The 12,801-nt window shown below is 47.4% G+C and overlaps 1 protein-coding gene across 2 annotated transcripts in view; it reads right to left on the reverse strand.

Moving 5' to 3' along the window:
- Positions 1-530: 530 nt before the first annotated feature.
- Positions 531-12,801, reverse strand: part of LOC139558727 (glutamate receptor ionotropic, NMDA 2D-like) — a 57,981-nt gene continuing 45,710 nt past the window's right edge. Inside the window, exons 12-14 of one of the 2 annotated variants that reach the window (XM_071374100.1) lie at positions 12,230-12,417; positions 9,887-10,119; positions 531-7,846 (exon numbers count right to left, since the gene is read on the reverse strand). In XM_071374100.1, coding sequence (XP_071230201.1) covers positions 4,823-7,846; positions 9,887-10,119; positions 12,230-12,417 — 3,445 coding nt within the window. In that variant the 3' untranslated portion in view covers positions 531-4,822. The remainder of the gene's footprint in view (positions 7,847-9,886; positions 10,120-12,229; positions 12,418-12,801) is intronic. The other variant, XM_071374101.1, reaches the window with a different exon arrangement.

Here is a 12,801-nt window from a genome sequence, read left to right on the forward strand (position 1 = left end):
ATAGGTACGTGGCGTCAGTGTCTTAACAGTGTGATTTGCCAAGGCAAGAAACTCTGAGCGCAGCCCTATCCAGAAATCTGTCAGTGGCTTCTGATTAAATTACATTTTCACAGAACCGCTTGTTGCAATTTCGATGAGGCTCTCTTGTTCAAATATCGGTAAGTGGACTGGAGGCAGGGCATGAAAGGGATAACGAATCCAGTTGTTTGTGTCGTCCGTTTTGGGAAAGTACCTGCGTAATTGTGCACCCAGTTCACTCAGGTGCTTCGCTATATCACATTTGACATTGTCCGTAAGCTTGAGTTCATTTGCACACAAAAAAATCATACAATGATGGAAAGACCTGTGTGTTGTCCTTGTTAACGCAGACAGAGAAGAGCTCCAACTTCTTAATCATAGCCTCAATGTTGTCCCACACATTGACTATAGTTGCGGAGAGTCCCTGTTATCCTAGATTCAGATCATTCAGGTGATTAAAAACATCACCCAGATAGGCCAGTCGTGTGAGAAACTCGTCATTATGCAAGCAGTCAGACAAGTGAAAATGATGGTCAGTAAAGAACTTTAAGCTCGTCTCTCAGTTAAAAAAAACGTGTCAATACTTTGATAACCAGCGCACTTCTGTATGTTGTAAAAGCGTTAAATGGTCGCTGCCCATATCATTGCATAATGCAGAAAATACAGAAGAGTTCAGGGGCCTTGCTTTAACAAAGTTAACCATTTTCACTGTAGTGTCCAAAACGTCTTTCAAGCTGTCAGGCATTCCCTTGGCAGCAAGAGCCTCTCGGTGGATGCTGCAGTGTACCCAAGTGGCGTCGGGAGCAACTGCTTGCACGCGCATTACCACTCCACTATGTCTCGATGAAGGCATTGTCTTTATTGTTTTTTTGGCCTTTCCCCCAGCATTGTCCCAGCCATATCCGCGGCAGCAGGAAGAATTAAGTCCTCCACAATAGTATGGGGCTTGCCTGTACTAGCCACTCGGTAGCCCACCATATAAGACGCTTCTAGCCCCTTCTTATTAATGGTATCTGTTGCTTTTCTACATGTCTTACTACTCGAAAGTCATCTTTATTCTCACTCCAAAAACTCCCGTTGTTCATTTTTCAAATTGTCATGTTTCGTTTCTAAATGTCTGCGCAAGAGTGAAGGTTTCCCGCGAGAGAGTAACGGTTAATGTGATTGGATGTTAATTATTTGACTAGGCTACCTGTATTTGACAGTGTTGTTATTTCGCTCTACACTAGATGTTTTTATTTTATTTTTGGCAGTGAAACGTGGCTACTAGGTGAGAAAAAAAAACTCACCCAAATGTATAGCCCTGTTGGAAAATATAAATGTACTGTTTGAAAATGTGAATAAAAAAATATTTATAATATTTTAATTTTTTTAAACATGAATCACATTTTTATTTGGAGTACCCCCGACGGCATTGCGCGTACCCCGTACCCCAGTTTGGGAATACGTGTTATAAACGATCCAACTAATCATTTTTAACTTCAACTCGGTGGGTGATAACTGATCTCCTCACAGTGAGGGGTGATGGTAGAAAGACACTCTGGCACAAAATGGCTGTCAACCAACCTCCATTAAGGTGTTTAATAGTAGCCCCAGCCATCTCATAACAATGCACTGTACTGTAAGTGCTCCAAGATCTGTTGAGCAGCTCCATCTCAATTAAATGTGTTATGGCATTAATGAGCTTCCATATAAGTCGGTATGTGTGTATGAGTGTGCATAGTCCCGGGCTGGTACATAGTAAAAACACATTTCAGTCAACACTTTGGACCTCCGTTTCAATTTACCACATTTCTATTCTTATTGTTGTTGCATTGTCGAGAGGTGAACCTGCAAGTAAGCATTTCATTGTAATGTGTACACCACACGTACGTGTTCCTGTGCATATGACAAATGACTTGTAAAAGAATTGAACTGGACGCGAACCATTTTCACGTGGTGCATCTGTGCGTGTGAATGAGAACACCTATCTATAATACCTCCACTAAGGTGTCACTTGCTGTGATAAAACATTGTACTTTTCTAAGGACAATCTGTTCCGCACAACATGTCCTCGTGGAGATATGTGAACAGATAACTTTCTCGCTCCGTGCTTTCCCAATCATCCCACCCGCATCCGCTCCTCTGACGCCGACACAAAGACAAATCGAAACGGACGGAACAGGTTTTAATATGAAAATTATTTTTATTCTGTTCTGCTTGCAGTACAGCACAGTATCGTCTTTCCAGTGGTGCGGCAGCCCAACATGACCACTGTGTTCTGCTCCAGTATGGCACATTGATTCTCACACAGTGACGCAGTGCAAGTCCGTCTGGACACAGTGTGGCGTAAAGACCGCGCAGGGTTAGCGAATAGAGACAGCGTCGGACGGGGCGCTGCAGTGGGGATTATTATGGAGGAACACAGTGTGTTTTTGTTTAGTTCGGCACGACAGATGCATCTTTGCAGAGTGAAAGCACACACCACAGTCCTGGTATGGCTCACTATGGATAGTATACTTCTGCATGATGCAAAAAAGCCTTTTGATGCCCGCTAGGCTATACTGTGTGTAAAGAAGTCACTGTACACATCAACACATTGGTCCAGTTGGAATCCAGGCCCCAGTATCTCACCAGACGGTCATGTTGTTGGACAGGCTATGCCCTGGTAAAATACCTTATAATCCAATAGTTATTAATAACGTCTTACAGCCAAGGCCCATACTCACACTACTACAGTGACACGGTCGTCAGACACACACCTCAGTCACATCGCAAATATCATTGTTAACTAATCGTGGTTGATGGTCAGTAAGAACATAGTTAAGTACTGGTCTCTGATTTCACTGGGTTTTGAGGACAGACAAAAATACCGCTTCCTAGATAACACTATCAATTTAGTAGACAAACGTAACGTATAATATCTTACCTTTGAAATATATTATATATAGATATGCTATTATTGAGATGAAATAAATATTCACCGATACTTTATAATAAAAAAAAAAGAACAGTTTACAATTGCAGACACTCATCAACACAACAAATAGACATAAGGGGCAGATATTTCGGTTAATTTGTGGTACAAATACCTTGGCAGGTAACGGTTAGCCCACGGTTAGCCTCGTCATTGGATTCTTGTAAGCTGTTGATTGTAACAAGCAAAGCACGGCTTCCATTGTGTTCCTATAGCTCTTGGGTTAGCCAGGTTTTAAGAATGAAAAAACTAAACTATTCGCAACAGCGAGCACTCCCAGTTGTGGGTGAATTTTTCCTTCATATCTTATCTCATGGCACTGGAATGAGAAACAATAACCTCACATCAAGATGCTGAACAATAATTGATCTACTGCTACCCAACTCCACAAATATATATGTGATATACATCTAGATATTGAAAGAAATGCAGACAAAACTTTACACGACACAATTTTGTGTTAACTCTTTTTCTTCGGCTGAAGTATGGCTCAGATGCAGTCGCGGACAGACGAATGAACTGAACGGACTATATGGAGAAGATGGAAACTAGCCTTGTGGGTTACTGACAACATGCACAAAAAACAGAACAGTATTCACTCTCCGCTACTCAACTTCCTGTTGCTTATGCTAATGCTAAAGGTGGGTGGATAACGGGCTGATTTGAAAGTACATCGGACTATGCAGGTATTAGCTTTGCAGTCAAATTGCCATAAATAAGCTAGCTCTTGATTACAGGTTTACAAACGCATCTCTGGTAGCATCTTTTAGGCACCTATCATGTTGACATCATTACTGGGACACAGAGAATTCATTCTGGCCATCTGTGCGGCCACATGTCCGACAATTCCATCTAGCATTTACCCAATGGTTTTCCACATAGTGCCCCCCCAAAATGCTACAATCTTAAAGTGTCTTCATAGTTGCAGCAGACTAGGTCAAGGCTACATTCTGTCTTATGGGGGGAAAGGCTGCCAATGACGTTAGGTAGTTGAAAAACGTTTCGCATGTACCCAGTATAGTACAGCACAGTGCTTACATTTTGTCATAATTAATACATTTGTCTCATATTATAATAACACATATAGTAAACTAACCTTTTTAAAATATAAAATGCATGAACTGTTGGTGTGCAGGTAATGTATTGCTCAAGAGGGACATGAATGGGGGAGTACCTGTGGTATAAATGAAACAGCATTGTATGTAAGCTCCACTGAAGTTTGGCACAGTATAAGGTCAGTCACAGTCGACTTACCCTGTTGTCAAGAATACAAACACAGTAAAACACAGACACACAGAATATCAAATATGAGTTTGAGAGGGTGAATGGGGAAAACAGAGAGGGCTAGCTGCTATTCCATTCTCCCTAAAAGTGAAATATAGAACATACATGACCCCAGACTTCACAGTTCTGTGAAAGTTAAAGGAAAGTTAGGGGTTAATGTTAAGGGATGTAAATAAAATGTTTCTGCATTGGAGCCCTCAGTAGGGAGGTCTATGAATGAGTACCTGAGCCCTCAAGAGCAAATATAAATTTGACAATAATAACCACTTCACTTCAAGACCCAAAGACACGCCGTGTCAAGAAGGCGGCCCCATTTCTGAGAGCCCACTTTGGACACCAATTTCATTGAACCAACAACACATGTAGTCTTTCAGATACTCTGACCGGAATGAAGAGAGCCCCAGTAAACATGACATTGCTGTGCACTCCCTCTCACTGGACAATGGGGGTTGTGCAAGAGTTGTAGGGGGCTGAGTTACAGGACTGCTGTTGCCACACAGTCATGACCCAAGGTTGTCTGAATAGGTCGGTGTTTCCTACCCAGGTAGGTGTCTATGATTCGCATCACACCTCACTCTCCACACTGGAGAAGTGTGCAGACCCCCTCCGTGAGCAGAGGCTCTTGGCCTTGAGGGGCAGGTGAGGTGACTGTAACCTTTGGGGCTGGGGCACTGAGCGCAGTCTCTGGTACAGGAGTTTGGCACTAGCAGAAGCCATAGAAGACGGCTGGGGGGCGCCTGGGGTGGAGGATACTACAGAGGGAGATGAGACCGAAGAGGACGAGGTGGGAAGAGGGACGTGGATGGGATGGGATGCAGAAGGAGGGGCAGGAAGGGCTGGGAGTGTTGGTGGAGGGAGGGAGGGGATGAGGGCTTGCGATGTAGAGGACTGCCGAATGCGGACCGTCCGCTGTGTTCGCTGGATGCTGAGGTTGGACTGGCTTCCCGATATGGGTTGATTCTGGGTCCGGTCGGGTTTGGAGGAATGCCGTTTGGAATTGGCGCTGCTCCCGAAACGTTGACAGTGTAGAAATAGCTCCTCCTGGCTACGAGAGCTCACCTTGGCCCATTTAGAGTGAGCGTGTTGATGCTCGAGGGCAGATTGGCAGTTGCAAGCCACATCACCGCGCCCTTTGACCTTCCTTTTCCCTTTCTTCTCCTCCTTCACGGGAAGCTTGTCCACGGACCAGTATCTTCGAGGAGCTGGTGGTGTCAATGGAGGTGGAGGCCACTGTGTACCACCTATCCTCCTTGAACCCCAGGCTTCACCTGATCCCCAGCCACCTTCCCCTGCTCCCCCCCATCCCTCCCCATGCCTCAGTAACGAGTCATCCCTACTGTTTATACTGCCAGCTTTTTCTCTGGCGGGATAAGTGCCGAAAAACCAACCTCCCCCTCCTATGCCCCCAACCGCCCTACCCTCATGACCATCCCAGTACCTTTCGAACTTTCCGAATTCTCCCGAGGAGCCGTCGTCGTCGGAGTAGATGCCCACCACCTTATCGCGTTCCCTTTCGGACTCTGATGCGGTCCTTCTTCTTCTTTCGTGTCTCGTCTCTTGCTCCACTTTTCTCCTTTGCGCCTTGGAATCGTCATCCTCATCTTCGGAATCCCACTCATGAAACGACAGACCTTCTTTGGAGTGAACCTCCACTCTTTCGTTCCTGCCCAACAGGGGGCGCTTCTCCCCTTCTTTCCCTAGGGCCTCTCTATCTGAACCCTTACTCCTGCGCCTGGATGAGAAAGGGATCAGTGGTAGAAATGCAGATGAAGGAGTCTCTGAGGATGGGTTTCCTGCTCCCCAGAATTTGACAGAGGTTGAGGGTTTACTGGAGCTCTGGTACTGCTTGCTGGAACTGGAAGGCCTATCTGCATGCCTGTGGCGAGAGTGAGGACTTCTGTTCCTTTCCTTGCCTCTAGTGTCGTCTCCATCATCTCTTTCCTTATCCTCTCTCTCTCTCCTCTCTTCATCCCTTGGAATATCCCATCCGTAACTTCTGATAGAACTTTCACTCTTTTTCCGCATGGAGTCACGCCTCGGAGCAGGGTAGGAGGAGTAGGCCTCTTGCGTTATCGCTTTGAGGTGCCCTCTCTGCTCACCATCTCCCTCGTGCTCTGATCGCTTGCCCCGGTCTCTTCTCTTCACCTTCTCCTCTTTCTTCCTCTTCTTCTTCACTTTACGCCGCTTGCGCTCCCGCTCTCTCTCCTTCTCCTCTCTCTTTTTTTTCTTCCGCCCTTTCTTCCTCCTCTTTCTCTCCCTTTCGCTCTCTTTGTGATGCCGTTTCTCCTCCTTCCCCTCAGCCCTGGTTCCTGTTCCTCTACGTCTTTCTCTCTCGCCCCAGGAGGCCCACCACTCCTGCAGCTGGGCTAGCTGGCTCCCTGCCCTCTCTCTCTCATACTGTAGATGAGGCTTGCGGGGTGGCACAGGCGGAGGGGGTGGACTGCAAGGCAGTGAGCGAGAGGACATGCGTCGGGATTTGCCCTTTCTCCGTACTAGCAGGAGGCTAGACTCCTCTGTCAGCTCATCAGAGTCATAGATGTCCTCGACATCTCTACTGCCAGCCCTGTACTTAAAACTCTGGGACGATGTGTATGAGGTGATGGAGGATGAGGTTGAGTTGGAGCGGGAGAGGGAGACGGAGGATGAGGACGAGGATGAACTGGATGAGGTGGAGGAGCAGGAGCTCGAGGTGTAGAGGACGGAGTGAGAAGGAGTGGTAGGAGTAGTGTGGGCAGGGGACGAGACAGGGACAGGCAAAGGGAGTGGGGGAGGGCAACGGCTTCGCCTGCCACCTCCATCCCTTGCGCCGTACCGCCCTCCCCCTCTTCTCCCCAGGGGGAGGATGTTCTCATACAGAGGCCCCCCAGAGCCCTTTCTTTTAGGGAGGCTGCCTCTTCTCCAAAATAGCGGCCGATGTGGGGATGAGGGGAGCGGTAGAGGGGGCTTGGACATGAAGTGCCAAGGGGGCGGTCCTTTAGAAGGTAGCCGTGGCATTCCTGAGGACTTTGTTCCCCTCTGGTTAATTTTGGTGGTTTGAGAGCCACCTGTTTGTGGGTCAGCATTTGCCCCTAAGCCCTCTGGATCGATCGGGCCATAGTATCGCTTGTATTCATCCATGCCACCGTCCCCTCCACCGGCTCCCCCAGCCCAATGAGGGGGCAAGCCCTGTTGAAACTGTGCCATGTCTGGGATCCCACCGCTGCCACCAATAGGTTTGTCCGTGCTGGGCTTGGGACGGTTCCAGCGGTCTACCACAGCCAATCTGCGGTCATGACGAGGCAGAAAAGTGGAGCACGGCATAGGACCCTCCATAAGGGGACTGTTTGATGGCCCAATGGCCATTGCAGAGTGCCCAGTAGTCGGAGGAGATGCAGCAGGAAGCATGCTGTATGCTTGCTGTTGCTGCTGCTGCTGATGATGCATCTGCTGCTGCTGCACCATAGCAAGGGTAGTGTTACAGGTTACAGCCGCTGAGATGTGGGATTGGGGTGGAGGCGGCATTGTGGGAACACTATGATATAGGGGAAGTGTGTTTTTTAGGCCTCCAGAGATGGTTTCATCTTTAAACTTGCAGCAACTGTACATACCCTGGGTAGAGAGAGAAGGGAAAGCGAATTAGGATACAGCTAGCACACTACACATCCCAGTATCCCTTGATGAGAATATTGATACTTATGAAAGTCGCTGAAAAACATGTGAGTTTAGTAAGTCTCGTAAAACTAGGTCACATATGTACATATGTTGTGGCAGAAATGTAGCAGAAATGTGTCCCTATAGAAGACTGAATACACTTACCTCAGTGTCTGCATTTAAGGTGCACTCAGGCTTCAGTTCAATTCATCTTTTTAAACTACCACCTAGTGTGCTGTGTACTCTGGAGCTCCCGCTGCACTGCTCAAACACTAAGTCACAACTGACTCTTTAAAAAAAGAACAAGCACTTTGTGACATCTGCTGATGTAGAAACGGCTTTATAAATAAATTTGATTGATTGATTGAATAATCTGTCCTTTCTCTCCCCTCCAGCGTAAAATATGACGTGCCATGAATATGGCGGATGCTGCTCTAAGCAATATCTCTACTCTGTACTCTGGGAGAGGTGGAAACTGACCACAACATACTAATGAGGGTGGAAGAGGAACTTGTGACAGGTCTAATACAGGTCTAATACTAAGTAATTTACTGCTTTAAAAGACTGATAGGCAACAATTATCGATTAAGTGCGTTGAATGGCGAGGCCATGTAAATCATAACAGATTTATCACCTTTACTTGAAGGTGATTCATTCAATAACAATAGGTCTTAATGGAAAAGGAGAGTCATCGCACTAATCTGATGGACACAAATCTGATGGACATGAATCAACATAGTCCATTGAGCACATGAATCAACATTTTGTGAAAGTCACGGTCGGACATATCCCGGAACACCAACGTAGAACGCACTAGTACGAAAACACTTGACGTTACACAATGTAATCTGAAATCTGGGAGAAAATTTGGCTCAATTTTGACTAGGTCACCTGAAAACGAGGTCACCGTGTACGTGAACATTTTGATACAAGGACCTACCTTCTGAATAGTACTGCCTAAACAACCTGTGATGTATTGATGCACCAAGTCCTTTCCCTTCCGCCACCGCCAGGAGGCATCACTACCACCACTACCACCACCAGGGGTATCACTACCACCACTAGCACTAATACCACCACCAGGAGGCATCACTACCACCACTACCACCACCAGGGGTATCACTACCACCACTAGCACTACTACCACCACCAGGAGGCATCACTACTACCACTACCATCACCACTACCACCACCAGGGGTATCACTACCACCACTAGCACTACTACCACCACCAGGAGGCATCACTACTACCACTACTATCACCACTACCACCACCAGGGGTATCACTACCACCACTAACACTACTCCCACCACCAGGAGGCATCACTACTACCACTACCATCACCACTACCACCACCAGGGGTATCACTACCACCACTAGCACCACTACCACCACCAGGAGGCATCACTACTACCACTACCATCACCACTACCACCAGCAGGAGTATCACTACTACCACTACCATCACCACTACCACCAGCAGGGGTATCACCACCACCACTACCACCAGCAGGGGTATCACCACCACCACTACCATCACTACCCCCAGCAGGGGTATCACCACCACCACTACCATCACTACCCCCAGCAGGGGTATCACCACCACCACTACCACCACTACCCCCAGCAGGGGTATCACCACCACCACTACCATCACTACCCCCAGCAGGGGTATCACCACCACCACTACCATCACTACCCCCAGCAGGGGTACCATCACCACCATCACTACCATCACTACCCCCAGCAGGGGTATCACCACCACCACTACCACCACTACCCCCAGCAGGGGTATCACCACCACCACTACCATCACTACCCCCAGCAGGGGTATCACCACCACCACTACCATCACTACCACCAGCAGGGGTATCACCACCAGTACTACCATCACCACTACCCCCAGCAGGGGTATCACCACCACCACTACCATCACCACTACCACCACCACCAGGGGGCATCAGTACCACCACCACCACCACCAGTCAGTGACTCACCCTGCTGAGGGCCAGTAGGAAGTCCATGCCCCCGGAGTGGCCCAGGCATTGCCTGATCTTCCAGTACACCAGGTGCTCCCAGGAGAACACCAGCAGACTGAGCCCCATGGCCACCAGCAGCATGTAGAAGACGCCCGCCATGTTGTCGATGTCCAACTTGGAGCTCATCACCTCAATCTTGTCGTTGTGACAGATCCCAGAGAGCCACAGGCGCTCAAGCATGTCGATCTCGTCTGGCGGGGGAGAAGAGGGGCCGGGAGGCAAATAAAAAACAACGAGAAGGTGTTATCTGCCTTTGTTATGAGACAAGCAGTGTTTTATACCTGAAAGGGGGGAGCTGGAAGAGATGATGCATGGCGGGGGGCGAAGCGAGAATGAGGGAGAGAGGAAGAGAGGGAGAGGCAGAGAGAGAGGCAGAGAGAGAGAGACAAGGAGAGACAGGGAGAGAGACAGGGAGAGACAGGGAGAGAGAGAGGAGGGGAGATAGAAGCTGCACAGCTTTGATGGAGGTCTGAAATGGCCAGGATACAGAATGTCCCATGCTAAGAGTGACCCCGACAGTGCTTCAAGATGAAAGGAAGCGGACACTGATAGGACTCCGCACACTAATCATCAGTACCTTATCAAAAACAACTGTTACACTGTCAAGGAGTAATGAAGGAAAAGCCAGAGCTTGTACTCAGTGGAGAGCAGATAACGTGCAGTGAAATGACAGCCACATCTGTGAGCTAAAGCCCTCTGCATTGCAAGAGGAGCTACTTAAAGGAAGTTTTAAAATCCCTGTTCATTATAACACTGAAACATTCAACTATATTAACCTTAGGTTAATTTCCCCTTGTGGGACACCCAATTGTAAAGCCCAAGGTACGTGGATTAGAAAAACAGGAATTAACCATGTTGACTGGAATGTCATAATCCACTCCAATAAAACACAATAAAAAGGATTCTACCAAACAAAAATATTCTTCCAAGAATGTGTAGCTAAGAATTCACAGTCAGAGAGTTAGTGATCTGTCTGATTACATTTTTGCATTTGAGTCACTTATCAGACACTCTTATGCAGGGTGATTTACAGTTAGAGCAAACCATCTTAAAATAGCTGGGTGAGACAACCACATATCTCAGTCATAGTACGTACATTCTTCCTTAATAAAGTAGCTATCAGCCCAAGTCAGTGCTAGTAGGGGGGGGGGGAGTGAAGTGCAAATGTTGGTTCACGAAAATCACTATACTTAACTGCCAATTGTGTTTTCAACAATGGATTCTAATTTGCATGATCATAAACTGTGGCAGACTCCTAATCTCATGCATCATGTTTCAATAAGCACCTCCGTCCCCCGCTCTCTTTCACATTCAGCCCTGAATCACGACGGCAGCCTGAAGTCAGGGCTTCATAAAGCCGCTTTGAGATCTTCACAAAGGCCGCTGAACTGAGACGGAGCTGCAACATCCTCGCCGTTAGCGAAGGAATAACCCCGTCGTATAAATCACAGCACCAGAGCGATTGAGTGACAGAAAAAAATATGTATTATAGAAGGAAAAAGTACCATAATAGGAAGACCGATTGTAGCGTAAACAATACAACGTATGATACAGTACTGGAGAATACATGTATGGAATCTTTAAGACCTCGTATAATGTGATGATTAGTGAAACATTCTGGGGAGGCTGCACAGACCCAGATTAGGCCTACAAGTCCTCATGCACTAAATGTTAACTAGAGAATCACCGTTGCAGTCCATGTTAATGCTTCATCTGGGTCACAACCACCCATAATAAATCCAACATTCAACATTCGTTTACTGTCTTACAGTACGGCAAGCCTCCTGTAAAACAGAGTGTGTAGGCCCACTGTAAGACATACAGGTAACTGCCAAAATAATGGAAACACTTGAGGAAATAAGGGAGGCGAAGTATATTGAAAGCAGGTGCTTCCACACAGGTGTGGTTCCTGAGTTAATTAAGTCATTCAAATCCCATCATGCTTAGGGTCATGCATAAAAATGCTGGGCAGGCCATTATTTTGGCTGCCATGGCTATGCCCCCATAGGATGACAATGCCCCCACACACAGGGCACGAGTGGTCACTGAATGGTTTGTTGACCATGTAAACCATATGCCATGGCCATCTCAGACCAGATCTCGACCCAACTGAATTAAGCAGTAAGTACTGCAGGAAAGTGTATTTTTTCTCTCACTTCAATCCACCACCAAAAAGCAGAGACATAGATTGATGCTGCCAGCCCGCCACTAACAAGCCAGCACATTTATCAACTTCTCCTGCCTGTCCCCAATCCCTCTCTCCCTCGTCCATCTCTCCCCCACTCCTCTTTCTCTCCTCACCGTCTCCAACCAGCTGCAGTAGGGCCAAGTCCACGGGGCGTTTCCAGCGGGTGTTCTTATGCAGGGCGATGCCGTAACCCGTGGTGGCGAACACCTTGCCCGAGCCAATGGTCATCACCTTACAGCCCTCGTCCTTCCGCGCCATGTAGTTTAGCACAGCCGCATCATAGATGAAGGCATCTAGTTTGCTGAAGGGGAGGGAGGGAGAGAGAGAGGGGCGAGAAGAGGGGATGAGAGGGAGATGATAAGTGAGAATGCATCATGTGAGGTTTAATAACACGGTACGTCAGGTCCGGGTGAGGAATAGGCTGCTAGTGGTCAAGTTGTCTAGGGGAAGTGATTGTCTTTCCTCTGCATGAGGCGCACAATTTCTTATAAATACCCTCATGCTTCCAACATAAGTTTATGTATGTTTTGTCTAATGTAAGCAGAATCCCATATTTTGCACTACAGACACCAGCAGAGAGACAAACACACATACAGTACAGTACGACAAGACATCCCAGGGAGATAATTGTTGCTAAGAGGTTGCTATGCTGGGTTGTGTTCATTTGGGCACATAACGGGGAAAA

This window comes from Salvelinus alpinus, chromosome 29 (assembly GCF_045679555.1).
Source record: "Salvelinus alpinus chromosome 29, SLU_Salpinus.1, whole genome shotgun sequence".
NCBI classification, from domain to species: domain Eukaryota; kingdom Metazoa; phylum Chordata; class Actinopteri; order Salmoniformes; family Salmonidae; genus Salvelinus; species Salvelinus alpinus.